Source organism: Malaclemys terrapin, chromosome 1, assembly GCF_027887155.1.
Source record: "Malaclemys terrapin pileata isolate rMalTer1 chromosome 1, rMalTer1.hap1, whole genome shotgun sequence".
Taxonomy (NCBI): domain Eukaryota; kingdom Metazoa; phylum Chordata; order Testudines; family Emydidae; genus Malaclemys; species Malaclemys terrapin.
In genome coordinates, this window is record NC_071505.1 from 160,782,860 (window position 1) to 160,810,346 (window position 27,487).

General features: G+C 37.9%; 1 protein-coding gene across 2 annotated transcripts in view; it reads right to left on the reverse strand.

Annotated features, from left to right (window-relative positions):
- HJURP (Holliday junction recognition protein) overlaps nt 1-27,487 on the reverse strand; it is a 41,482-nt gene that overhangs the window by 4,854 nt on the left and 9,141 nt on the right. Inside the window, exons 5-11 of one of the 2 annotated variants that reach the window (XM_054045604.1) lie at nt 23,511-23,566; nt 20,218-20,275; nt 15,528-15,589; nt 11,606-11,716; nt 10,277-10,358; nt 3,998-5,493; nt 3,402-3,465 (exon numbers count right to left, since the gene is read on the reverse strand). In XM_054045604.1, the coding sequence (XP_053901579.1) occupies nt 3,402-3,465; nt 3,998-5,493; nt 10,277-10,358; nt 11,606-11,716; nt 15,528-15,589; nt 20,218-20,275; nt 23,511-23,566 (1,929 nt within the window). Of the gene's footprint in view, nt 1-3,401; nt 3,466-3,997; nt 5,494-10,276; nt 10,359-11,605; nt 11,717-15,527; nt 15,590-18,067; nt 18,154-20,217; nt 20,276-23,510; nt 23,567-27,487 lie in introns of those variants that run through there. The other variant, XM_054045609.1, reaches the window with a different exon arrangement.

A 27,487-nucleotide genomic window follows, 5' to 3' on the forward strand; every position in this document is an offset into this window, starting at 1 on the left:
GATTGTTTTATGTAGTCTGTCACCATTTCCCCTGCATATTTAGTTCTTCCCTTGCTGAAAAGATTCTAGTGTAACAGAAAAACTTTTCTAAAAGAAGTTAAATTTGATAGTGTCCATTCATATATCTGGGGAAAATAATTCAGAACACAAATGTTCAATGGGAGTGAGAAACTTCTCAAACAGAAATGCTGAAACTGATGGCAGTAGACAAATTAGATACATGTTTGCAATGCTACCTTGTAGGGAAAAAAACTAGTGCAATTTGCTTACATAGAAACATCATATCGGAGTAGAAAGTTAACAGTCCCTCTTCCATATCGCTTGTATGTCATCAGACATGGAATACGGCATTCAATTCTGGGTTTCATTATTAGAGCGCTGTGCAAATGCAAAATTTGGATTTGCATCTATCTGCGATCAGCAAAAATGATTAGTGTATACAAATATTAAGCGGATATCTGCGGATTTGCAGGGCGCTACTCATTACTGGACCTATACTAACTGGACAGAACTTAGGGAACAGCAACAAGAAATGACATGAGGGGCTGCTGTGATTGATTTATAAAGAATGATTAGGACAGTTCAATACTTATAGTTTGGCATTTAATCAGGTATGAACTGGAACATAGTAGTGGGCTACAAAATATTTAAATAGTATAAAATACCACAGATACAGGGGAGTATCAATAATAAAGGCAGTATATAATAAAAATGTCAACATTTTGGTTGAATATCAGAGGGAAACAAAAGCTATTTAGACCGAAGAATCCTGACCCAACAGAGGTGGTGGAAGCTCCATCACCTGGGACATGCAAGGACTAACTGTGCTAAACAACAAAAGTGTATAACAGGAAATAAAACTCTGATGTGAAATGGAGATGGGCTAGATAACCTTACAGGAACGTTTCATGTCTACTTTCTGTAAACGTATCCGATACTGTCACTTTTAACAAGCAGATCAGGGCGACAACTTTAAAGAAAAGAAAGTTAAGTTTGTTTACATACTATTTTCCACTTTTCCTCTGACATGATTGAAATTGTTCATCCCTAGATATCAAGTGTGTCCTTCTTTGGGAACCCCAGAATGGACATTTCATGAGAGAATATCATATCCTCCTTGGAGAAGGATATTTATGTAAACAACTAGTTCAGAGATCACAGAAGGTAGATCAGAGTAACCAAAAAGTTATCACTAGGAGATTCCAGGGATGTAAAGCAAGGATGACAAGAGATATCAGAGGTAAATGACACCTCCTTTGAGACCAGAAGCTGGATCTCCATCAAGCTATTCTGTCAAAGGGTAACTCTGGAAAAAGATGCGGTCCCCAAAGTGTGAAATTTTATTACTCTAATTATGTTGATGATACCAATCTAGGTTAGCTGTTGTACAGATTTAGCCCAGCTCTACAACTAGGAGAGCTTTGCTGGTATAAGTGTACCACAGTGGCAATGCATGCCTAGTGCAGATTCAGTTTATACTGGCAAAACTGAGCTTTTGCCAATATAGCTAATACATTATGGATAACCTGAAAAATTTTGCTTGACTAAATGCTGTTGTAAGAGAGCAAGAAAGACTCTGACCAGAAAATTCTTTCCCCTTACATGACTTCTTTAAAAATCGTAAGGGCTTTCCTCCACCACTGCTGATGTTTAGAAGGGTCTTTTCATCAAGGGAAAAGGCCAGCACACCCATTAAATGTGTCTGGGTCTGCCCATTTCCCACTTGTCTCCAGCTTCTGTTTACACTACTGACTGCAGGCCAGCTTCAGCAGCAGCAGCACTGAAGCAAGACCTCCCAACCTCTGAACTCTAGAGGAGTCCCAAAGAGTGAAAAATCCCTCTCCTGGCTCCTACTACTCCCTTGTCTACACTATAGTTTGGAGAAGGATGAACAACCTTCCTGTCCCCACCCCCAGCCATATACAAAATGGTCTGTGAAGGGAAGAAGGGGGTCCCCCTGGCTGTCCCATTTTGCCTCTTGCCTACACAGGGCTCCCAGGAAAAGGGTACACTCTCCTGGCACCAAACTTAGAAACAGCAGAAGCTCTTCTCTTGTGTTTCTGGTAAAAAGTAAATGGCCCCTTACAGGCACTAAGGAGAGCCATACCTGCTCCCCCCAAGAGCAATGCAAAAGTGATGACATGCTAATGACAACTCACCATTAACAGAATCATGAAAGTGAACAAACACAGTGCTGTCAAAATGCACAAAGTAAAAAAAGCCGAGGAAACAGAAAAAAATCTTGAATCACTTTCAGGTTATCTTATGTACTTCTTGCAACAAGAGGATGTATAACACCTCCAATGAGTAATGAGATTTTTCAAGTTGACAGTGTCCCCATAAGTTTCAGCCTGGAGATTTTATGGCCAATTTAGATGGACCTGAAAATAATGTATTACATTGGAAATATTGACAACTTTAACTATGAGAACTATTGAAGCAGGTGCTGTTGTATCTGAAGTAGCTTATTTTAAATCTCAAGCTTCAGATTTACAATTCTCAGCAAGTCTTTTTGATGGTAAATATAAAGATTAGGAATTTTATAGGCCCCGGGAGTTTGTGCTTATCTAATCTCATACCAGTTTAATTTTTCAAATTCAGAACTTGAGCAAATCTCCTTGCTGACTCGGTGGCAGCACTTTAATTTAGTTTCAGTCCTCCTGCAGATCTACACTTACAATGCTGCAACAGTGCAGCTGCACCACTTAAGCGAAGATGCTCCTATGCTGTTGGGAGAGCTTCTCCCATCGCCGTAATTAATCCACCTCTGCAAGAGACAGCGTCTATGTCAATGGGGGAAGCTCTCTGCTGACATAGCCCTGTCTACGCTGAAGGTTAGGTTGGTATAACTATGTTGTCCAGGAGCCTTGATTTTCACACACCTGAGAGATAGTTATACTGATATAAGTCTGCAGTGTAGACCTGACCTAGGACATATTTGTAATCTTGTTACTGTGTAACCACCAGTTCTGTAGAGCTGGAAGCAGGAACTCCGCAAGAGTAGTAGTAAAAAACTTAGTTCTTGAAAACATGATTAACTAATCAGCGACTTCCCTATTACACATTAACGGATATTAGCTATGTATGATATTAGCAATATAGCAGAGAAGGGGAACAGGAAAACCAGTATTTATTAAATGAAGCCTTAAGAAGAAAATTCTGATCTTATCCAAAGAAAAAAAGTAAAACACCCCAACAACTCTCAAGCTGTGGTCCAGGATGCCCTTCTTGGGGATCTCCAGAAAGGAACATTTTGAGACATATCCAAGGATTGTTGGGAGAAGAATGGGTGTCCCTTAGGAAGAGGTCTGCAGAATTAATGAGTTGGAGATCTACTGGCTTCCCCTTAAGAAAAGCCCTCCTAATTGATAAAGTAATTCATAATGCCTTTTGAAACTTACCTTGCACAAAAGTACTTGGACTAACTGGATAAGTGTGATTTGAAGAAGTATGAAACCCAGAATCCTGAAAATGAAGCACTGAGAAATTAAATCAAAGTAGACACTTACAAGTATGTTACAGTTAACAGCCTGGGTCAGAACAAAGAAATGGGAATCCTGCACTAAGGGCCTGATTTAAAACCCACTGAAGTTAATAGGAGTCTAATGATTCCAGGCCATTATCTTGTCCGGCTCAGTTTCTCTGCCTGCCTCTCTCGCACAGGGCTGTGAAGAGGATTTAACAATGCTCATAGTTTGAGATTTTATTCCGTTTAAACTCAATTGCAATGAACTAAGATTAAACTAATACTTTTGTTGAATATTTGTAGGGGCCATGTTCCCTAAAAGGGGGAAATGGGATTGGGGGCCCATGATCTTAAAAACACTTCAAGCATTTCAACCATACTGGTCAAAAAAACTGAAGCAGAAATTTTAGATTGACTTAAAGCTTCTCTTGGACTAAATCAATCTTTTTCAAGATGACTATAGTACAAGCTATAATTTTTTACCCTTCTGCACATTATCAACCAAAAATAGTATAGTAAAAGTGTTCTTACAAAGTTTTCAGATGCCTGACTTTGACAATTAGGGCTATCAAATATGCCAGGAACAATCCCATCCATCACTCTTGAGAAATCCAGGCTAGTTGTCTGAGGATTAATATTTTTTCTATGAGGAGACTGATTACTTGCTCTAGGAAAAATATCTTCAGGTATATTTTTCAGTTTCTTTACAGGTGAAGACAGAAGATCTTCATTGTGGAAATCTGCTACTCTTTTAATTCTGGTAACTGCAGGTAAAGTTCGTATGGGTGAGTTAATTAAAGCATTTACAGTTTCTGACATCTGTATGCCTTCATATTTCCTTAAGTTTGAAGCTCTCAGAAACGTGGGCAGTTTTGGAAACCCTTCGGAACACAATCTCTGATAAACCTCGTCAAATGCACTATCATATTTTTTATGAGACTTTACAGAATTACAGAAGTAGGACTTGATTAGTCTCTCTTTTTCTTTAGTGTTTGAAAGAGGCTTTCTAATCTTAAGAGGTTTCTGAAGTTCTTTGGGGCACAGTTTCTGGTAAAGTTTTTCAAATTCATCTTCACATTTCTGGTGAGTCTTGACTGGACTTTGATTCACAGGAAGTGAGGAAAAAGAATGACTGCGCTGCAGTGAAAAACCTCCCCTGAAAGTTTTTATTTCAGGATTTCTGATTAATGCATTTGATGTTCTTACTAGAGAATAGTTAAGTGGTGGAAAGGTATTAGCATCACCATTCAAGTTGCAAGTGGACAAATGGAACCCTGATGTACCATCGAAAGCTGTATTGTCATTTTTGCCGTTCTTACTCTCTTTCACTAGACAAGGAGATGTTGTGCAAGTTACAGAAAAGCATCCCAGAGAAAGTACTTCAGGCAGCTTCCCATTTGGGCTGCCTTTTGAGTCATGTAATGACACGGTGGTCTGAGGTAGACCCTCAGTTAGAAATGTTTCTTCCGTTCTAGCAGTAACGTTTGGAAAAACAGACTCTGAGATGTTTTGGTCTATTCTTTGAATGTATGAATTATCTTCTAAATTTCCAGGCCAATCTATTTCCATTTCACTTGTATTAACATGTGGGTAAGATACCATACCAGATTCACCATTAGTCACACACCGTGTCTGACATTTGCCATCATGAAGAAGTTGGTTACTCTCATTTAAATTATTTCCAACAGGCAATTTATGATCATTACTGTTTGTATTAGGCAGCATAGGCTTCAATTTAGATGTCCTGAACCTTCTTATTCTTTCTATGGTGACATTAAGCTTTGATTTTCTAGGAGGCCATCCTCTGTGTTTGTAGTGTCTGATTATGGAATCAGCTGCTTTTTTCTGAGAGTGTTTGTTCATCAACTTGCTAAGTGTCTCCACCATTCCTGGATACAAATCTGCAAGTGTGACATTGTTCCAGGAACATTCTTCATTTGCAGACTGGTACTCTTCCATGAAGCTATCATAGCCCGTTTCATTTTTTTCCAGAAAAGGTACATGTCTGGGTAGAGTTATCTTATCTGCTGAAATAAGAAAAGCAGAAACACATAGTATGAGAGACCTGGATGCAGGAGGTGCATTTCTAGATTCTGCTTTCCTTCTGAAACCATTAGCTTGGTTATGTATTACGCCAAATAAAGTTATAAACAACAGTGATTAGAACCTTTCAAATAACGTATTAATTACATAGCATAAATCTAATTTTAAATATTAGAAGGTGTACAAATATTCTTGCAGTGTTGATCTTCATGTGCTGTTAATAAAGCCTTGTAAAATTCTAGATTGTTTTCTTTTTCATGAGTAAAATTTCTAGTGTTTTTCATCATGATTCCCATCAGATTACAGGATTGTTGCTGGACAAATATGTTTTAGTAAATTTTCATCAAAGTTTGTACAAGACTATATTAACAGACTGCAGAAAATGGATACCAAGTGTCTTGGAGTACAAACTATTTTAAAGTTCTTCTGGGGCATAAGTGGGAGTTGTCCAAAAAGGACTTCTTGCAACAAGAATATGTACAACACTCAGTGGTGAATGCATGTTAGTGCAAAATATTTTCACTGCCAAGACAAATAGAGTGCCAAGACAAATAGAGCCTCCCCTCTTATCAAATCTGCAATAATGACTGGGAAGTGAATGTGAATTTCTTAGCAAGCAAAGACAAAAGTGTCATAGAATTTACTATGTTCATTTGACAACTGTAATGTTTTAAAGTTATAATGAGTAACTTACTAAGTGCTCTGAAGTATTTACTGTAAAAGTAACAAAGATTCATAAATGGCAGCATGCCACTACTAAGTCTTTGTGACACGGGGGAGACTACTGATTTTGGGGTCAATTACAATTTGCATATGAGCAAATATGTAAATTAACAAGATTCAATTGAATAATGAAGCCTTATGTAGAGTTTTTGGTTATTTTATTCCCTCAAAGAAGTACAATGATTCTCCTTAAAAGCCAAGTTTTTACCCAAGACTTTTATTGTCCCACCTTTAGTAATTGAAGCCCATTAAGTCCAAAAATGTGGAAGGATCAAGAGGACTTTCTATAATCCCAGGGCACTGTGTACCAAAAGGAAATGTTTTCAAAAGGCACAAACGGCAATTAGGAACCCACTAACCGCTATGTCTAAAATGCTAGGGAACAGAATGCTTGATATGTCTGATAGCAAATGTTAGGATGTGAAAATACCATGGAAGAAGTAAACCCTTCTGCAAAAGAGCACCAGACTTCAATGCAAGTTTTTCCCTACCTAAAGGCTGCAAAAATCAGGCCCATTATCTTCATGCTGCTCCTGCACAAGCAGTTACTGCCAAATACAAGACACCCATGAGACTGTGTTGTGCTACCAGCTAAACCAAAGCAAGCACAAAAATATAGAATAACTTGACCATGTTTAAATTCTTTATTACGGTGGGTTTTTAAATGTATCTTTTTCTCTGACCATTTTAGAATAGCTGAGTTCATTTATAAGAGATAATTCCTTTTTAAAAAATGTTTAAAATACGCCTATGGCAAAACATTAACAATGGGCCTATATACTGCCTCAAGAATTCAAATTGTTGTATCTTTATGTCCAGGTTAACCCACTTTTTTGCATTTTTAATAAATATATTACATAAGAACATAAGAACGGCCGTACCGGGTCAGACCAAAGGTCCATCTAACCCAGTATCCTGTCTACCGACAGTGGCCAATGCCAGGTGCCCCAGAGGGAGTGAACCTAATAGGCAATGATCAAGTGATCTCTCTCCTGCCATCCATCTCCACCCTCTGACAAACAGAGGCTAGGGACACCATTCCTCACCCATCCTGGCTAATAGCCATTAATGGACTTAACCACCATGAATTTATCCATTTCTCTTTTAAACGCTGTTATAGTCCTAGCCTTTACAACCTCCTCAGGTAAGGAGTTCCACAAGTTGACTGTGCGCTGCGTGAAGAAGAACTTCCTTGTATTTGTTTTAAACCTGCTGCCTATTAATTTCAGTTGGTGACCCCTAGTTCTTGTATTATGGGAATAAGTAAATAACTTTTCCTTATCCACTTTCTCCACATCACTCATGATTTTATATACCTCTATCATATCCCCCCTTAGTCTCCTCTTTTCCAAGCTGAACAGTCCTAGCCTCTTTAATCTCTCCTCATATGGGACCCGTTCCAAACACCTAATCATTTTAGTTGCCCTTTTCTGAAGCTTTTTTAGTGCCAGTATATCTTTTTTGAGATGAGGAGACCACATCTGTACGCAGTATTCGAGATGTGGGCGTACCATCGATTTATATAAGGGCAATAATATATTCTCAGTCTTATTCTCTATCCCCTTTTTAATGATTCCTAACATCCTGTTTGCTTTTTTGACCGCCTCTGCACACTGCGTGGACATCTTCAGAAAACTATCCACAATGACTCCAAGATCTCTTTCCTTACTTGTTGTAGCTAAATTAACCCCCATCATATTGTATGTATAGTTGGGGTTATTTTTTCCAAAGTGCATTACTTTACATTTATCCACATGAAATTTCATTTGCCATTTTGTTGCCCAATCACTTAGTTTTGTGAGATCTTTTTGAACTTCTTCACAGTCTGCTTTGGTCTTAACTATCTTGAGCAGTTTAGTTTCATCTGCAAGCTTTGCCACCTCACTGTTTACCCCTTTCTCCAGATCATTTATGAATAAGTTGAATAGGATTGGTCGAGGACTGACCCTTGGGGAACACCACTAGTTATCCCTCTCCATTCTGAGAATTTACCATTTATTCCTACCCTTTGTTCCCTGTCTTTTAACCAGTTCTCAATCCATGAAAGGACCTTCCCTTTTATCCCATGACAGCTTAATTTATGTAAGAGCCTTTGGTGAGGGACCTTGTCAAAGGCTTTCTGGAAATCTAAGTATACTATGTCTACTGGATCCCCCTTGTCCACATGTTTGTTGACCCCTTCAAAGAATTCTAATAGATTAGTAAGACACGATTTCCCTTTACAGAAACCATGTTGACTATTGCTCAACAGTTTATGTTTTTCTATGTGTCTGACAATTTTATTCTTAACTATTGTTTCGACTAATTTGCCCGGTACCGACGTTAGACTTACCGATCCGTAATTGCCGGAATCACCTCTAGAGCCCTTTTTAAATATTGGCGTTACATTAGCTAACTTCCAGTCATTGGGTACAGAAGCAGATTTAAAGGACAGGTTACAAACCTTAGTTAATAGTTCCGCAACTTCACATTTGAGTTCTTTCAGAACTCTTGGGTGAATGCCATCTGGTCCCGGTGACTTGTTAATGTTAAGTTTATCAATTAATTCCAAAACCTCCTCTAGTGACACTTTAATCTGTGACAGTTCCTCAGATTTGTCACCTACAAAAACCGGCTCAGGTTTGGGAATCTCCCTAACATCCTCAGCCGTGAAGATTGAAGCAAAGAATCCATTTAGTTTCTCCGCAATGACTTTATCGTCTTTAAGCGCTCCTTTTGTATCTCAATCATTAAGGGTCCTCACTGGTTGTTTAGCAGGCTTCCTGCTTCTGATGTACTTAAAAAACATTTTGTTATTACCTTTGGAGTTTTTGGTTAGCCGTTCTTCAAACTCCTCTTTGGCTTTTCTTATTACATTCTTGCACTTAATCTGGCAGTGTTTATGCTCCTTTCTTTTTGCCTCACTAGGATTTGACTTCCATTTTTTAAAAGGAAGTCTTTTTATCTCTCACTGCTTCTTTTACATGGTTGTTAAGCCACGGTGGCTCTTTTTTAGTTATTTTACTGTGTTTCTTAATTTGGGGTATACATTGAAGTTGGGCCTCTATTATGGTGTCTTTAAAAAGCGCCCATACAGCTTGCAGGGATTTCACTTTAGGTCACTTTACCTTTTAACTTCTGTTTAACTAACCCCCTCATTTTTGCATAGTTCCCCCTTTTGAAATTAAATGCCACAGTGTTGGGCTGTTGAGATGTTCTTCTCACCACAGGGAATGTTGAATGCTATTGTATTATGGTCACTATTTCCAAGCGGTCCTGTTATAGTTACCTCTTGGACCAGCTCCTGCGCTCCACTCAGGACTAAATCTAGAGTTGGCTCTCCCCTTGTGGGTTCCCGTACCAGCTGCTCCATGAAGCAGTCATTTAAAGTATCGAGAAATCTTATCTCTGCATTTCGTCCTGAAGTGAAATGTTCCCAGTCAATATGGGGATAATTGATATCCCCACTATTATTGAGTTCTTAATTTTGATAGCCTCTCTAATTTCCCTTAGCATTTCATCATCACTATCACTGTCCTGGTCAGGTGGTCGATAACAGATCCCTAATGTTATATTCTTATTAGAGCATGAAATTTCTATCCATAGAGATTCTATGGAACATGTGGATTCACTTAAGATTTTTACTTCATTTGATTCTACATTTTCTTTCACATATAGTGCCACTCCCCTCCTCCCCCCACACGACCTGTTCTGTCCTTCCGATATATTTTGTAACCCGGAATGATTGTATCCCATTGATTGCTCTCAGTCCACCAGGTTTCTGTGATGCCTATTATATCAATATCCTCCTTTATCACAAGGCACTCTAGTTCACCCATCTTATTATTTAGACTTCTAGCATTTGTGTACAAGCACTTTAAAAACTTGTCACTGTTTATTTGTCTGCCCTTTTCTGATTTGTCAGATTCTTTTTTATGTGAATGTTTATCATCTGATCTGGCCCTTACATTATCCTCCTCCATCCTCTGCTCCTGACTATAACCTGGAGATTCTCTATCATTCTCTATCATTTGTTAAATAACTACAGTTCAGTGTCATACTCACCAACTGGAGATTTAGTCATACCCATCAAGTCTTGCCATGGAGAGGTTATGTGAAGACGCTTTGATTTTTCTCCAGGTGCAACCTGAAAAACCCACAGAACTTATTTAGTAATTTATGTTTATATTACAGTAGCACTCAGGCCCCATTCAGGATTGTGGTCCCATTGTGCTAGGCACTGCACAAAAGACATGAACCATACCCTGAAGAACTCAGTAAAACAGGGAGGAAAAAGTTCTATTTAAGATTTGCTTTTGCTTCAATTACAGTTGCAGTATGTTTTCTTAGACAAAGCAACAGATAAAAACTTGAGAAAAAGGATATTTGGCAAAATATTCAAAAACTTACATGACATGTATAATTTCTAAATTAAGCATAAAGTTTGCATTTCTTTCCTGAATATTTAAATTTACTTCCATTTATAAAACACATATCTGAACACTCTAGGCACATCTGACAAATACAATAAATTAAAAAAAAACCCTGCAGCCCCATAACGTAAAACACTACTACATAACCAGACAGCTCCCCACTTCCTCCAATTTCTTATTTTCCATGAACATCAAGCCCCAAAATATTTGCTTCTTGAGAAAGTCTATTAAGTTGCATAAGTTAGCCTTTAGCATGACAGGCAAATAACGTATAATGGGAAAGAATAGTTAAATGATGTTTGTTCAGTTTCTTTGAATCATCTCACAATGTTTCAAAGCTAACAGGGCAATGCTTTCCACAATGGGCAAAAGCCAGCGCTCCCTACTCCACCAGAAAAGGCAATAAAAATTCAAGTGACAAGCAGCAAAGAAAGGTATTTTGGTGGTCTTTGTGATGCAATTCTAATAAAAAGTCCACTACTATTGCATACTGGTCACTGTATCCTATGCTGAAAGAAAAAAACATCAGGGATACTGAAGACAATATTTGAGAGTTTGAAGGAATGTTACACAAAGGAGCTAGTTCAGTGATGAACGTACCTGACATATACTGAGACTGTGTCTTTGTTCAGCAGCCAAAAATAGGGCTTAATAAACCAAGATAGCTAATTCTAGGGGCATACCACTGGTCTCCAACCGAATAGGAAGAAAACAAATTTGAATATGACACTTACTGGTATACAGACTCACAAGTTTGCTTTAAACTGACGAACAATTCAAATTTTTATAAGTGAATAAGATGTTCCCTCTTCAAGAAACTCACCCTATTTTTCACTAAGAAGTTCTCACAGATTTGGATTGCCCCTAGCCAAGGCACACCAAGCAACGGTTTGGCTAGTAGTTTAAAGATACCAGTTTTAAGTAGTGAATTAATTCTAACAAACCCAAGCAGATGCATTACCATAATCCATTTAGGGATGTTTCTTTCATCATCTTGTACTATCACATCCACACGAACTTTGACTTTCTCTCTCATTTCCAGCTCAGAAGGGTTTACAAGTAGAATGTCCTCCTTTTATTCACAGAAACAAAAACATGTCAAATGTAACATCCACAACAAAAAATGTTTACACAGTAACAAGTTAGTAATAGAAAACTTCACAAAACACAATACATATTCAAATCATAGGGATTTCAAACTTGATGAAAAACAAATAAAAGATTGGTTAAAACAGAACACTATAAATACTGACCAATAAAGACATACCCAATCAGGTCATTGCATTTCAAGTAAATGATGTTTATACTGGAAGCCAGACAGAAAGCAGTATAAAATATTCAGTAACTTTAATCTAACTTTTCAATTATATATATTCTCTGTTTTAAGGAAAAATATGAAACTGTGTTCACATTAGATGCATGTATAAATAGCTATAGGAAACAAGAAATTCACAGTCACTTCCTAAGACCTCACAAGTACACATGGCTCCAAAGAGATAGCCTAACTAGAAGCCAATACCACTTCCACTACTTTCCAGCAGACCTTCTTCAACTTTAATTTATTTTTAAATAGGAGAAGTCTGATAATGATTTATGGAAAGATACTGTCTTCTCATAGCTATACATCACTGACTAGTTGGGTGATCCTAGACAAGTCAACCTCTGAGCCTCAGAGTCCCATCTGTAAAAAAGGTTAATAATACTTCAAAATATTCTGAGACAAAATTTTGTAAAGTACTGAGATCCTTGGATGCAAATAACAAAAATGCTAACTATTGTATAATAATAAATGAGATGCAAATGATAATCCATACTCCTACATAAAAGGGAGATTTGTCTCCACTCTTAACTCTACTTAACTCTAGATTCTCTGGCCTTCTCAGTGTTAATATGTGCCTTTACCAAAAACATAGGAATTGCCATCCTGGATCAGACATGAGATCCACCTAGTCCACTTTCCTGTCTTTGACAGTGGCCAACAGTAGATGCATCACAGAAAAGTGTCAGAACCCCACAGTTGGCATGTAGAGCAATCTGCAGCCCTGCATTAGATCTTAGAATCATAGAACTGGAAGGACCTTGAGAGGTCATCTAGTCCAGTCTCCTGCACTTAAGGCAGGACTAAGTATTATCTAGACCATCCCTGACAGGTGGCTATCCAACCTGCTCTTAAAAATCTGCAATGACAGAGATTCCACAACCTCCCTGGGCAATTTATTCCAGTGCTTAACCACTCTGAGAGTTAGGAAGTTTTCCTAATGTCCAACCTAAACTGCCCTTGCTGCAATTTAAGCCCATTGCTTCTTGTCCTATCCTCAGAGGTTAAGAACAACAATTTTTCTCCCTCCTCCTTGTAACAACCTTTTATGTACTCGAAAACTGTTACGTTCCCTTCTCAGTCTTCTCTTCTCCAGATTAAACAAACCCAATTTTTTCAATCTTCCCTCATAGGTCATGTTTTCTAGACCTTTAATCATTTTTGTTGCTCTTCTCTGGACTTTCTCCAATTTGTCCACATCTTTCCTGAAATGTGGCGCCCGAACTGGACACAATAATCCCGTTGAGGCCTATCAGCCCGGAGTAGAGCGGAAGAATTACTTCTTATGTCTTGCTTACAATATTCCTGCTAATACATCCCAGAATGATGTTTGCTTTTTCTGCAACAACATTACACAGTTGACTCATACTTAGCTTGTGATCCACTATGACCCCCAGATCCCTCCTTCCTAGGCACTCATTTCCCATTTTGTATGGGTGCAACTGATTGTTCCTTCCTAAGTGGAGCACTTTGCATTTGTCCTTCTTGAATTTCATCCTATTTACTTCAGACCATTTCTCCAGTTTGTCCAGATCATTTTGAATTTTAATCCTATCCTCGAAAGCACTTGCAACCCCACCCAGCTTGGTATCGTACGCAAACTTTATAGGTGTACTCTCTATGCCATTATCTAAATCATTGATGAAGATATTGAACAGAACCAGACCCAGAACCGATCCCTGCAGGACCCCACTCGTTATGCCCTTCCAGCATGACTGTGAACCATTGAGGATTACTCTCTGGGAATGATTTTCCAACCAGTTATGCACCCACCTTATAGTAGCTCCACCTGGGTTGTATTTCCCTAGTTTGTTAATGAGAAGGTCATGCGAGAGACCTTACTAAAGCCTTACTAAAGTCAAGATATACCACATCTACCGCTTCTCCCCTATCCACAAGGCTTGTTACCCTGTCAAAGAAAGCTATCAGGTTGGTTTGACACCATTTGTTCTTGACAAATCCATGCTGACTTATTTATCTTCTAGGTGTTTGCAAATTGATTGCTTCATTATTTGCTCCATTATCTTTCCAGGTACAGAAGTTAAGCTGACTGGTCTGTAATTCCCCGGGTTGTCCTTATTTTCCTTTTTATAGATGGGCACCATATTTGACCTTTTCCAATCTTCTGGACTGTCTCCCGTCTGGAATGTCTTATCCTGGTCTCTAACAGTTAAAGATTGGCTTATGCATTGAGGCATAAGATTTAACATGCCTTCAAACTTTTTGATTTTTAAAACAACTCCAGATTGCATATGGATAGCAAAACTCTCTCTTTTTGATTTTGCTAAATTCTTGGCCTCCGCCCTGTGAGGGCAAGATGTTTCAGTCTAATTACGCATTGTATTGATTTTGAATTTGCCACCAAATGGCCCTTTGTTCTTGTGTTAAGAGACAAGGAAAACTAATTCCTGATCTATTGCTTCTTTACAATTCATTATTTTATATACTTTTATCACACCCACCTCCTCTTACTCAACTCCTTTCTAATGTGAACAATCCCCATCTGTTTAATCTTGTCAGATGAGTTTTTCATGCCCTTGATCTGAACCCACTAATTCTGCAACATCCTTTCGTTGCCAATCTCTGAACTCACTAATTCTGCAATATCCTTTTAGAGATACCAGTGATCAGTACTGCATACAATATTTCAGATGAGGACACACCATTTATTTATATTCTCCATCTCACTCCTTATGTATCTTAACATCATTTCCTGTTTGGACTGCTGTTGTGCATTGACCTGAAGTCTTCACTGAGCTGTCTGACACTCCTGTCCCTTTCCTGAGTCAACAATAACTTCAGAAACCTGTAAAATGTTCTGAATAGTTCAATTCCCCCCACCCCATCTAATGTATATTACTTTACGTTTATCAACACTGAACTTAATTTGACATCATATTGCTTGTTTAGGTCTCTCTGAAATTCTTTGCAGTCTTCTCTGGAACTAGAAACCCTAAACAACAGCTTATATGAAATGGCTTCGTTTGTATCAGTCCTGATCACTGAAAGTGTTTAATACAGGTCTGTCTCATCTTACGCAGGGGTTCCATTCCGTGGTTAGCGCGTAAAGCGAAAACCGTGTATAGCCAAAATTCCATTAAGTTCAATGGCAGGCAAAATCGCCTGCACTACAGGTATAGTATTAAAATTGTTATTTTTCTCTTTTTTTTATTTTGTTTTTGCCGACCGCGTAAAGTTGAAATTGCGCATGTTAAATGCGCGTAAGATGTGACAAACCTGTAATATTAATCAATCAATACCCTTGTAAACAGTCTCAGGTCTGAACAAGGATGGAAAATGAATCTCCCTCCCACATCTACAGTTGGTCACTAGCACCAAAGAGGTGTATAGGCAACACAGTGGAGAACAATAGGAGAAAGTTGTATTAGTTCAGTGCTTGCTGTTGGCCGTGCTGTAATTGACCTGTGGATGAACAGGAATTAAGAGTTTGTGGCTGTCAGTCCAGAACTTGTCACCTACAGAAAATCCACATGAAAATATTTTAAATTAAAAAATCCAGCCTCTTAAAGTGAATGCAAAAGGTATAAAGCAGAATTGTTTTTACCTTGAGGTTAACATTTTCAAATTTTCTTCTAATCGAAACCAAATCAGCTTCGCTTTCTGTATCTACAATTTGAAGTTAAACACTAAGTAAATTCCAATTCATCCAAAACCAATGTAATAAATTTGTATTTCTGTGAATTATTTTAAACTGACATTGTGAAGACCAAACTGCCCAAAAAATTATATCTTGAAAAAAATACATTTTTACAAAATCCTGAAGAAATACGTTCCTGTGTTATATTTTTAATTTAAATCTCATTGAAAGTCAGTGGGCTCTGAAGCACGTAAGTCACTTTTGAAAAATGGCGTAACCAGAGCTCTTTGAGATGGACTATATATATCCACACTCATGGGATGTGCTGGACAGTGTAACTCAAATGGTGGAACTTTCTCACAGGAGTGACTGTTAGAGAGCTCACATGCCCTTCCACCCCACTGTTTATTCCCAAATGTTCCAAGGGCAAGACTATTAAAGGGGACATGGTGACCTCTGCAGCCTTAATTCCTTCCACGGTTTCCTCAGTCAATATTTCATTAGGACTCTGAAGAGGACAGGAAGGTTGGCAAGGAGCGTGTATATGCAGAGTCCATCTCAAACAACTCCGGTTAGAGGTAAGTAAACTCTGTTTTTCTTCCTTCAAATGTCCTCTGCATATTCCCACTCATGGACACTCAATACCCTGTTCAGGGAACATCAAACAAGTCTTCTAACCTTGCTTTCTCAGGTGGAGAGTTGTGAGACGTGCAAGAACTTTTTCCCCCCCACTTCCCTTCTAGGCAATGTAACTTGCAGATCCGGGAAATCTGACTGTGAACCTATGTGATGCACTTGATCTAAAACCATGACAGAAGAAGCTAAAAGTACTGGTGATGAAGCTATCACCACTTCCGGAACTTTCTTTAGATCCAATGCAATCCTCTGAGCTGGAGGATCCTTAGATATACCGATTTGCAGGGTGGATAAAAATCAATGATTTTTTGTTTTGTTTTTTAAAATCAGATTTTTTTGATAAAATGCTTTTTGAGGAGAAAACCTATCTAAAGATAGTTTTAATTAAGATAAATAATAGCTCAAAGATATCTCATCATGGAATTATAAATTCTAATTCTATAGTATGAGACAATATATTCATGTAATGTTAAGAAAAGTTTTGTAAATGAGTTCCAATAGTTTATGGATTAGGGACCCAATCTTATGGGGTTTGACAGGCGTCTGTAGAGATTATTTAGGTTAATCCTTCTATCTACCCAATGGGACTCAGTGCTCAGTCTAGAAGATACCATCAGAGATGCTTAGTTTTACAGTTCTCAAACTGTGGATTAGTGTCTCCAGAGGTAACATGCTTGTTAACAGCAAAAATGTTTTTAAATAAGTAAATAAATAATATGTAGAGGTGAGAAATAAGACCTCAACTCTATTGTCCCTCTGCAAATTTGTGTACACAGAGTCAATTGCTTACCTCTCTCTAAAAGTGAAAAGTTTCAAAAAGTCCAATGAATAGAAAGATTGTTGGGGGTGGAATAGGTCTGGACAAGGAAAAGATGTCTGGAGATAAATGTACGAAGCGAAGGACATATACTTGTTTTGTTAAAACATTATATATACATAACGTTGTTTTAGTTAAATAAAACAATTTAAATGTCTGTCTGGTGATGTTCTCCTCCTAATACAGCATGGCAAGAAAATCCTCCAAATATTAATGATTAACCTGTTGAATTGGAGCTAGTTCACCACCCAATGACTTCATAAATATCTGCTTCAATTAACTTTGGTAAATGAAATAACCAAACAATCATTCATTTTCTGATATAGCTGTAAAACTAATCTGAAAAGTTTTCAAAATAAATCATGGTTTAAAAATGTATAGTGTGTACCTTCTAAAAATGAAACCTACATCTATCTCTGAGTTGTGAAGAATATGTATTAAGGTTATAACAACCAACAAGAATGCCCTTTTATGTAGAAAACCATGAGTAAATTGAGTCTCCCTGACTAGCGATTTAAATTATTTAAATCAATTTGATTTAAATCAAATCCACCCTGCCCATTTGAAAACCTAGCTTTTGATTTGGGATCCATTATTCTATGATCCTGCTCAAATGGATCTGAGGAGTGTGGGTCTCTCTCTCCCTCGGTTAGTCCTGGTAACAGAAGTCTTTTTGTCCCATACTACCTTCTTTGGAACCAAGACAGACAGTTTCCCTGTCTGTGCCTCTCACACAGGGCTGTGAAGTAAGAGCTTCAAAGTTGAATCTGGTGATTTAGGAGCCAACTGCAAAGCAGTTTTGTCACTGGATCCCAGGGCTGAACCCAGTGTTTTTTGCATTGTGGTCTTCTGAGAGCCAAAACTTTCCAGCATCAATACTGGTCGTTTTGCATTATCATCAGATCCCTTTGTGGTGTCGGATCTGAGAAGCTTAGCTATTAAAGCTTTTTGAAGCAATAGGTCTTAGTCTGCTGTTGCACTCCTTGCATGCTCTCAGGGTAAGCGTACTGCAGACAAAGTATTCTGAAGAAGAATGACTCTCACCACGACATACCAATCATTTAGTATGGACATCCGATGCCAGGAAGACTACTAGACGCTTTAAAGCCAAGTATCTTTGCCTTTGGATACACCATGGAACCAGTAGTCAGAACCAAAGTCTCTATAAAGTTCAATAAGAACAAAACTTGCCTTAAATCACAAACTTAAGCCAAGACTAACACCAACTATAAAGCAGTAAACTACACAAAGCTAAAGCACTATAATCATCTAAGTGAAGGATCTAGATTAATGAAGGTTTACATCCATCTGATGCTGCAGTTGGAAGGAACTGAGTCTGCAGAGGTGCCATGCCCCCTTTTAAAGCCTTGCTCTCAGAACACATTAGAGAACGCAAATGAGTAGGAGGCGGCATGAATGCTTTAACAGGCCTTGCTAGAAGAAGTTTCCACCATCTGAGCTACAGTAGCCATAAGATCCCATGAGTACAAATATGCTGAGGAGAGAGATAAGGACATTTAAAAAACTAATGTGACTGTCCGTTTAATTGTCAGAAATGTCTCATCTTGAAATAGTTGTTTTCCGTTGATAGATAAATGCAGAGGGGCATTTTAAGAGATGTGCGATGACATGCTTATGGATAGGGCCCTACCAAATTCACGGACATGAAAAATGCTTCATGGACTATGAAATCTGGTCTCCCCCCCGTGAATACTGTCTTTTGTGTGATTTTACCCTATACTATACAGATTTCACAGGGGAGACCAGTGTTTCTCAAATTGGGGGCCCTTTTAGGGGTGGGGGCACACGATTTTGCCACCCTTACTTCTGCGCTCCCGTCAAAGCTGGGTGGCAGGAGAGCAGCAGCTGGTGACCAGGCGCCCAGTTCTGAAGGCAGTGCCCCACCAGCAGCACAGAAGTAAGGATGGTAATACCATACCATGCCACCCTTACTTCTGAGCTGCTGCCTTCAGAGCTGGGCGGCCAGAGAGTCGTGGCTGCTGACTGAGGGCCCAGCTCTGCCTTCAGAGCTGGGCTCCTGGCCAGCAGCTACCACTCTCCAGCTGCCCTGCTCTGAAGACAGCAGTGCCACCAGCAGCAGTACAGAAGTAAGGGTAGCAGTACCACAACCCTCCCTACAATAACCTCGCGACTCCCTCACCACACACAACTACATTTTGGGTCAGGACCCTACAATTACAACACTGTGAAATTTCAGATTTGAATAGCTGAAACCATGAAATGTATGATTTTTAAAAACCTATGACCGTGAAATTGACCAAAATGGACCATGAATTTGATAAGACCCTACTTATGGAGAAGTTTCATTTTCAATAATTATACCAAAGAGATTATGTACCAACTAATCAGACCGCTGCACTGGGATATGAGTTATAAGTAGAACATTACCAACCATTACCTTACTCAAAGGGACAAATCTTACTCTTACAGATAGAAAAAAATCTCATCTGAAGTATACAAGTTGTGCCATTCAGAACACAGCTATTTGAAGACAACAGTATTCATAAAAGTGTCATGATCAATTAATAAGTCAGTCAGGAATACAAAACATTTTCAAAAGTTTGAAATGGAGACTGTGACAACAGTTGCAGGAGTCCTGGTCTCTCTTGCAGACACATCATGATGGTTCAGTTCAATGACTTCACTTGCATGTCCATTAAAATTAATCCCCATGCCTTTCTGGTACAAACCTCTTAGGCACTATGGTGATACACACAAACCAAACAAAAAAATAATAATAAACCACTCATCTCTACTTTGCAGTACAAGTTTTCATTCGTTCTCCCCCTTTTGATTTATAGAAATGGCAAAAGGATGCAAATGAACCTATTTCAGACTTAGAGAGACAATGTGGGTAAGGTAATATCTTTTATTGGACCAACTTCTGTTGGTGAGAGAGACACAAGCTTTTGAGCTTACACAGAGCTCTTCTTGTCTGCCATACCAGTCACTTCTGTGCTGGAGTCTAATCAAGAACACGAATATTGCACTGGTCAGCATTAGCAATGTCTCATATGGTCCCTAGTCAATACTTCAGCTATAACATAATAAGAGTGTAAAAAGCAGACCCAGATTAAACCCATCATTTTAATTATTTTGGAAAAATGGCAACTAGCAGGACTTCCATGCATTTTAAATTAATAAATACTAATGGCAAGTATAATAACTTTATTGAAATCTTACCTGTGTCAGCAACTTGAATCTCTTCATAGGAGTCTATAAAGGATTTCCTAGCAGGTTCCTTAAAATAAAAACACACATGAACAAAGTCACAAAAACTAGTAGCAGTTTAGCTCTAATAATCTGGACTACTCAAATTCCCTTTGCCATTAGTTCCACTGTTACTGCTGGAAAGCCCAATTCTCTTGTGAAAATGACTATGTCAAAATGGCATCTTAATCAACAAAACTGCTCCTAAAGCCTGTTCTTGACTCTCAGCTGAATACTCAGGTTTTTACTACTTTTTACTCCTTTTATTCACGGAGAGCCAACATAACAGTGAAAGGAAGCTAGTGTGTACTCGGTTTTTTTATTTGCCTTTAAAATGTACACTAAAATATACAAGTTGCCCAAAATGAATGATTAACATTCTTAAATGTTAGGGGGAGAGATTTTCAGGGGAACAATATAACAGCTCAACAATGATATAGTGATGGGGATCAGATAGATTAGTTTAATAGAATAGCTAAAAGAATTTTGATTGCTGTATCTTTACTGTAGGTAATCTATGAGCCAAAAAAAAAAAAAAAAAAAAATCCAGTTTGAGCTTCAGATTCCATGTTGAGTTTGTAGACCTGACAATTAGGGAAAAAAAACATATACTTATAAACTGAGTACATTTCATCTGGTGTCATGCAGAGACAACAAATCTTCAACATCACAATGTTATTCTTGGAGTAGAATCAAGAGCAGAACCACCTAGTTTCAAAGTAGTACCACACTTGAGGTTACTTAACTACAAAGGCTTTTTAAAGTGTTTATATGAAGGCTGCCTTGCAAAATGGTCATGGAAGTTTACCAGCTAAGAAAAAAAGTTTATTCCCTCATCCTCTATTATGAGAAGGATAATGAAAAGAACAGAGATCTTATTTTCCTGTCAATTACAGTTGCGTGCCACAGGAAAACAGAAATTTGCAAGACTGATTAACTTACTTTACTGCAGATACTATGACATTATAGAGAGAGTCAAATGAAGTTTTCTACTTACACAAAGAAAGGGACTGGTTATCTGCAACTGGTTTTCTTAACACTATATTAATATTCCCCAGAATGTAGGGGTTTGATCCTGCACCCAATGAAATAATCTGAGTCAATAGCAATAAATCACAATGTATGCAGATGAGGCTCTTAACGGTTTACGAAAAAGGTTTCAGTAGAGAAAATTTCAGAATCAATTTTTTAGTAACTTTTTACAATTCAATGCAAAGGTACGGATACAGACAAATAGCTTTTTCTACATGTTTTCAATTGACATCTTGCAACGAGGTTCTTAAAGAACTCTGATAAAACAAATCTAAACACTATTTTTCTACCTAATTCAAAAATGCACTTTGGACTGAAGACAACAGCAAAATGCAGACAGACAAAAAACTTTCAGGAACTTGAAACAAATAACTAGAAAAACAACATCATTACTTAAAGGGTGCAACAAACCCATGAAGCCTGCCATACTGAATTTCAGGTACTGTTTCACATTTGATCCTGAAAAGGAGCAAGTCCCCAAAGCAACTAACCCTTAAAAAGCCCGTAGAGTTTACAACTGAAAACACCTTAAACATAAGTAAGGTTAAAAAAAAAAAAACCTGTCTTCAATTGGAAAAAACAACAACCACCCCATCTGTAGGTTTTAAAGCCCACAAGAAATAGCTCTTTCATTTTAGATTAATTTAAAACAGAGGCTGGGATTCAGTGGATGTTCATAGATCCACAGCACAGTAGGGAGGAGATAATCACATGATGGACAAAGATAGTTATAGAAGACATAATACAAAAGACTATTTCTATACAGCCTTTCATATAAACAACATGCATTTCTCTATAAAAAGTGAAATAAAAATACAACTGTCAATATGTGCAGTAGAAGAGGAAAGAAGATTATAGTACACTTTTAAAAACAATAGGAACAGGCTTAAAAAACTCCCACCCCACTTTAGAACAATGGTGACCAATACCAAGGTCTAAATATAATTTCCCAAGATTGTTGAGAGCTATAACCAGAGAAAAAGATGATAACTGCTCTAAGGACCATACTGCTCACTGGCTTTCCTGCTTCACCCTACCCATAAAAGCCTCAGCCTTCCAGATAACTTAAGCTTAGCAGGATTCAGTCATTAGTAAACACTGATGTCATCTGATACACAGAAATGGTGAAAAACATATCCATCCATTGCAGTTAGCAAATGAAGTCTCCCACACACCTTATGCCCATAGGGTCCAGTATCCCAGCCCCACAGGAAATTCTCTGCAGCCCTGCTGTTACAGTCCCACTCACTCATTCACCAGCTGGGAGTGAGGGGGCCATCCCTGAGGAGGAGCTATTCAGCAGCAGGGTGGCCTCCTTGCAGTCAGGGGCTCGCTCTCCTTCCCGTGGTCTTGGGGGGGTCTCTGCTCATTCCCCATCAAGACCGCAGACTTCCCTGCAACTTGTGCCTGCAATGTCATTGGCCCTGCAGCTGCGCAGGGAGCCCCTGCAGCCCTTCTGTTAAACTGTGAACATTTACTAAAAAACTTGAGGCCCAGTTACATCAGGGCTAGACACCTAAGTAGTACAGTTTAGTTGAACTTATGTATGACATGGGGTGCACCAAATGCAAGGGCACATTAGATCAGAGTTTGACATAATCTGGACTCCATTGCACCAAGTAATGCAATTAGAAACCATTGTGCTCCAGCACAGATAAAATGAAGCCTCAAACTCATCTTGATGGAAGATGGGGGATACAGCTGATAAGGGTATGGTAAGGCACAAAACCCATAACAACTGCAGATCACAGCGAGTTGCTCCATTGCTTTAAAGATAGGAAAAGTAAATTAGATGATCACAGTAACTATGAGAATAAATTCTGTTTCAACCCATGAAGGATCATGCACATACTAACAGTAAGAGCTCTTCTAAAAGGATGTAACTGGCCACAAAGAAAGCATTTGCATTCAACAGCTGAGGAGCTATATGGACAATTCTTGAAGGAGATGCACTGTTGCAAACACTTTGCAAAAATTCAAATATACAATGTCTGAACCAAAGTGGAATACTGTAGAAGCCAAGGAAGAAAACATACAACCTTTTTGAAAAAATGAGGATCTGTATTAAACAGCATGGAAATTTAATTCAATAATTCACACTTTTATTTTAATTTAGGCTCTTATAAAAATCATACAGAATCCTGCAGGAAGAAAAACATAGTAATTATATTTACATGTCATACATTAATGTCTAACACATTCACATTTGCCAGAAAACTTTATGGTGTCCATACCTGAGGTACTTTTAAATCTTCATCTTCAAAATCAGAGATCCATTGCTTTCGTGTTTCTTAATTAGAAGGTATGAAAAAAAGACATCTCTTTTAGAATGTGACATATTGCAAATGAGTGTTAGATTTGCATCCAAAAACTGATTTAACTAATTCCTCATTTAGACGTAAATATTTATAATTAAAGTATTTTCTAAATAAGTAAACTCCAGAAAGGTGTAACAAATTCAGCACACATACAAAGGAATGAAAGAAAGGAAGAATGACCCACCACGTCAGATTTTCACCCAATATGAATTGGCATAGTGTAACTGAAGTCAATGAAGCTATGTTCATTAGATCAGCTGTAGATCTCGCCCAATGCTTTTAGACAGATACTCAAAAACCTCTCTAATAGACAACTGCAAACTATTTGTAAAACACTGCTAATCTCTAGGGACCCAACCTTACAATACTTAAGCAACTGTCTTAACTTTATTTATGGGGGTAGTTCTATTAACCTCATTGGGACTACACACAAATCAAGTTATACAAACACAAACACACACTTAAGTGTTTGCAGGATCAGAGCCTATTTCTATACAGTACAAGTAATATTTGCCTTTAAAATATACAAGTTGCCCAAAACGAATGATTAACATTCTTAAATGTTAGGGGGAGAGATTTTCAGGGGAACAAGTATAGTTGGGTGCTAAACTGCCCTTTATACCTCTAGAAGTCATCCAATAGTTCTGGACTTCTGCATAATCCCTTCTAGCTATGAAGCTTTCCCATAAGCATTGGTTCCTGAACATTTTTACTCAATTTTTTAAAGTTGTACACATCAAAAAAAAAATGCATGCCGTAGATACTGGAAATTACATTCAAAGCATAAGAATTTCTCTTTTAAACAAAAAGATTTACAAGGCTTACACTAGAGTCATTAATTTGCTCTTTTAGGTAGATAAATATATATACTATTTACAACTAGTAATTACTGATTACGAGTTGCAAATACTGTTAGAACCATTTATAATGTTCTAATGAGATGGAGCATGCCTTCTTCTGTATTCTTTGTGTGGATTATTTACACAGTGCCCAAAAATGTGCTAGGAAGCAAGGAAGGAGATGATTTAGACTAGAGCTACATTTTTTAGTAATATATAAGGAAAAATAGAGAATCATAAATATACATTTGTCTAGTTTCAAGTAACTTTTATTTTGCCTGCTCCAGATACCTGCCTCAAACACAGCACTGCATTAAATGAACACTATTTACACAAAATAGCTCTGCTGGTGTTCCCAGATCTGACCCTTCCTGGACTGCTTCACCAGTACCATCTTACAACTATCAAATGTGCCACGACTGAACCAGGGACGACACCTCCACATGCACACATCAGTGTGAGCTCCTATACTCTTCCCGGGTGCTCCCTCAAGTGACACCAGAAGGTGGATATCCTCTGCCTACATTCCCTGGTACTGTCTTTGAGAGTCATGAGAGAAGAGGAAGAGGAAGAGGAATAGGGGAGGCAATTTTCTGTGTATTTTGAAGGGGGTAGCAGGGAAGTTTGGTTTTTTTCCCCACCCGCTACTTCAGGAGCTGCTTTAAGTGCTTCATAGCTTTCTGGTATATTTTGGGCAGCCCATCTTAGAACAGTTTCTTCCTTTACAAATGGTGCTTGCCCTCCTTGGCTTAAGTGGGCACTTGTCTCCATCCTTATATTTTAATTTTATTTTTCGTTCATAAGAAGCAAAACAAATGTAAAGACCTTAACAGCATCTGTGATTATAAAAAGAGTCTAAAATGTGCTCCATGCTTTTTTCTCCTTTAAGAATCCAGTGAAAGATTTTACTTTGTGCTTCAGTCCCCGCCATCTTCTCCCTTAGCTTATTAGTGCACCAGAGGCACTCAGCCTAGCTGATTAAAAAAAGAATAATTAAATTTCCTTAAAACCGGTGATTACATCTGATGCCAACTTTGTTTAATTTGTATTTAGAGCTGTGAATACTCTTGAAGGGTAACTTGATTCTTGATATACTAAACTAGATACTATCCTTAATAAAATTTCTCAGACTGAAAACTGATTTGAAGTAGTTGAGAAGAAATCTGAAAATATGAAGAAAAAGCCTTTGGCTTTGGAAACAGAATTAAATAATACTAATAGGCATCTTAAACAAGGATAACTCCTTGTTTTATTGGAAAACAGGATCTAGTTTCTCAATAGTAGTACAGCCTCTAATATCTATACATGGGACATGCTTTTGATGTGCACAAGAGGCAGGGGAAAAGGAGTAATTAACTCAGTTTTATATTATTACACTATTAGCAAGAATTTGATTCTCCTCTCTAGAACTAAGGATACCTAATAAAAGTTCTGTACCTAAATCTTCCTAATCTGCTGGTACTAAAACTGTAGTTCTTATGTCTTCTCATGACAGAACACATGTGATGCAATTGGTCTGCAAAAAATGGAAACATTATGTATAATAAAAATATATGTATAACCAGACAGTCTAAAGCTACCCATCCATGTTTGACATAGAAAAAAAAAAGTTCCTGCAGAAGGAAAAATTTGTTGCTTTTGCTTTAACTGCTTCAAGTCTGTTTCTAGATAAACTGAGGTTAGTCAAAGATCAAAGCATTATTTATATTTATTATGATAGGGAAAAACCTTTTGGCTTCTTAAATTAGGCATATGGGGATCCTGCAAATATTTATTCATTGTGTTCAATTTTACACATACAAGTAGTCCCACTGAAGTTAGTGGGATTAATTTCATGCCTAGCAGTTTGCAGGATGAGGCCTTAGAGAAATGCATATGGAATGATAAGGGTAGGAGGACCAAACAAGACGAGGATGGGATTACTCGCATGCATAAAGTTAAGCACATGAGTTTATGATGTTTGCAGGATCAGGACCTTAGCTTATAAATTCTTTGGGTCAGGGATCACATCTTGCTCACTTTGTGAACACGACGTACATCTACAGTGCATTGCAAATATCTTTTAGCAATATATTTTATTTTTAAAATGCTGATTCAGGGTTACATTACCCCCAACTTAACTGTGCTATTGGGAAGCAACAAGGGTAGTCAGATCAACCAAATTTCTGCTTTTGTCCCTATAGAGCAAAATCCATTAAACATCACAGAGGGGTTTTTTGTTTGTTTGAAACTGGAACAAAACATCCCCTTCATTTAAGTAAGAAAAAATTTGGACTATATGTTAAACACCACAGAAATATCATCCTGCCAGGAGTTTAACACATTCCTTCCTTGGTCCTCTTACCCCCACTGTACACTTTGTATTGTGTTGAAATTGAAATTAATATAATTTGAAAATGTAGAAAACATCCAAAAAAATTAAAATTAATGGTATTCTATTATTGTTTAACAGTGCGATTAATCGTGATTATTTTTTTCCAACTACTGATACTTGTCTTTGCATCCTGAATGTTCTTTGAACATAGGGGTGGTTTTGGTTTGGTTAGGTTTTTCTTTGTTAATGTATTGTTAGACTGGGTTAAAGGTGGACTCTTGAATGGGGAATGAATGTAGATAGCACAACAAAAGGATGTTGGGGTCAACTATCTTTTAGGGTTGAGGGCCTTTTTCTTTAAATGTAACACTTGTCCTTTACTATCAAGTTCAACTGATGTAGTTACACTGTTTATATGGCTCAAGTGTGAGCACAAGAGCAGTATTCATAAATCAGATGGTGTAACAGAAATTCTCCCTGAAGAAAGGTTTCTAGTATGTTAACTGTAGGCTTGATCCAAAGACCACTGAAGTCATTTGATCACACCTCTTAACTCTCTAATTTTATAATACTACATGTATATGTTGACGGGGGGAGGGGAAAGAATGGTAACTAAAACATATTCTTAGGTAGTGGAATGAAATTCAGACACTGGAACAGCCTCCAAAGACTTCAAAAGATAGTGTTTAATGTCTCTGCACTGGGAAGTCTTCGCGTTAAGCAAAGGATTTGACCCTAGC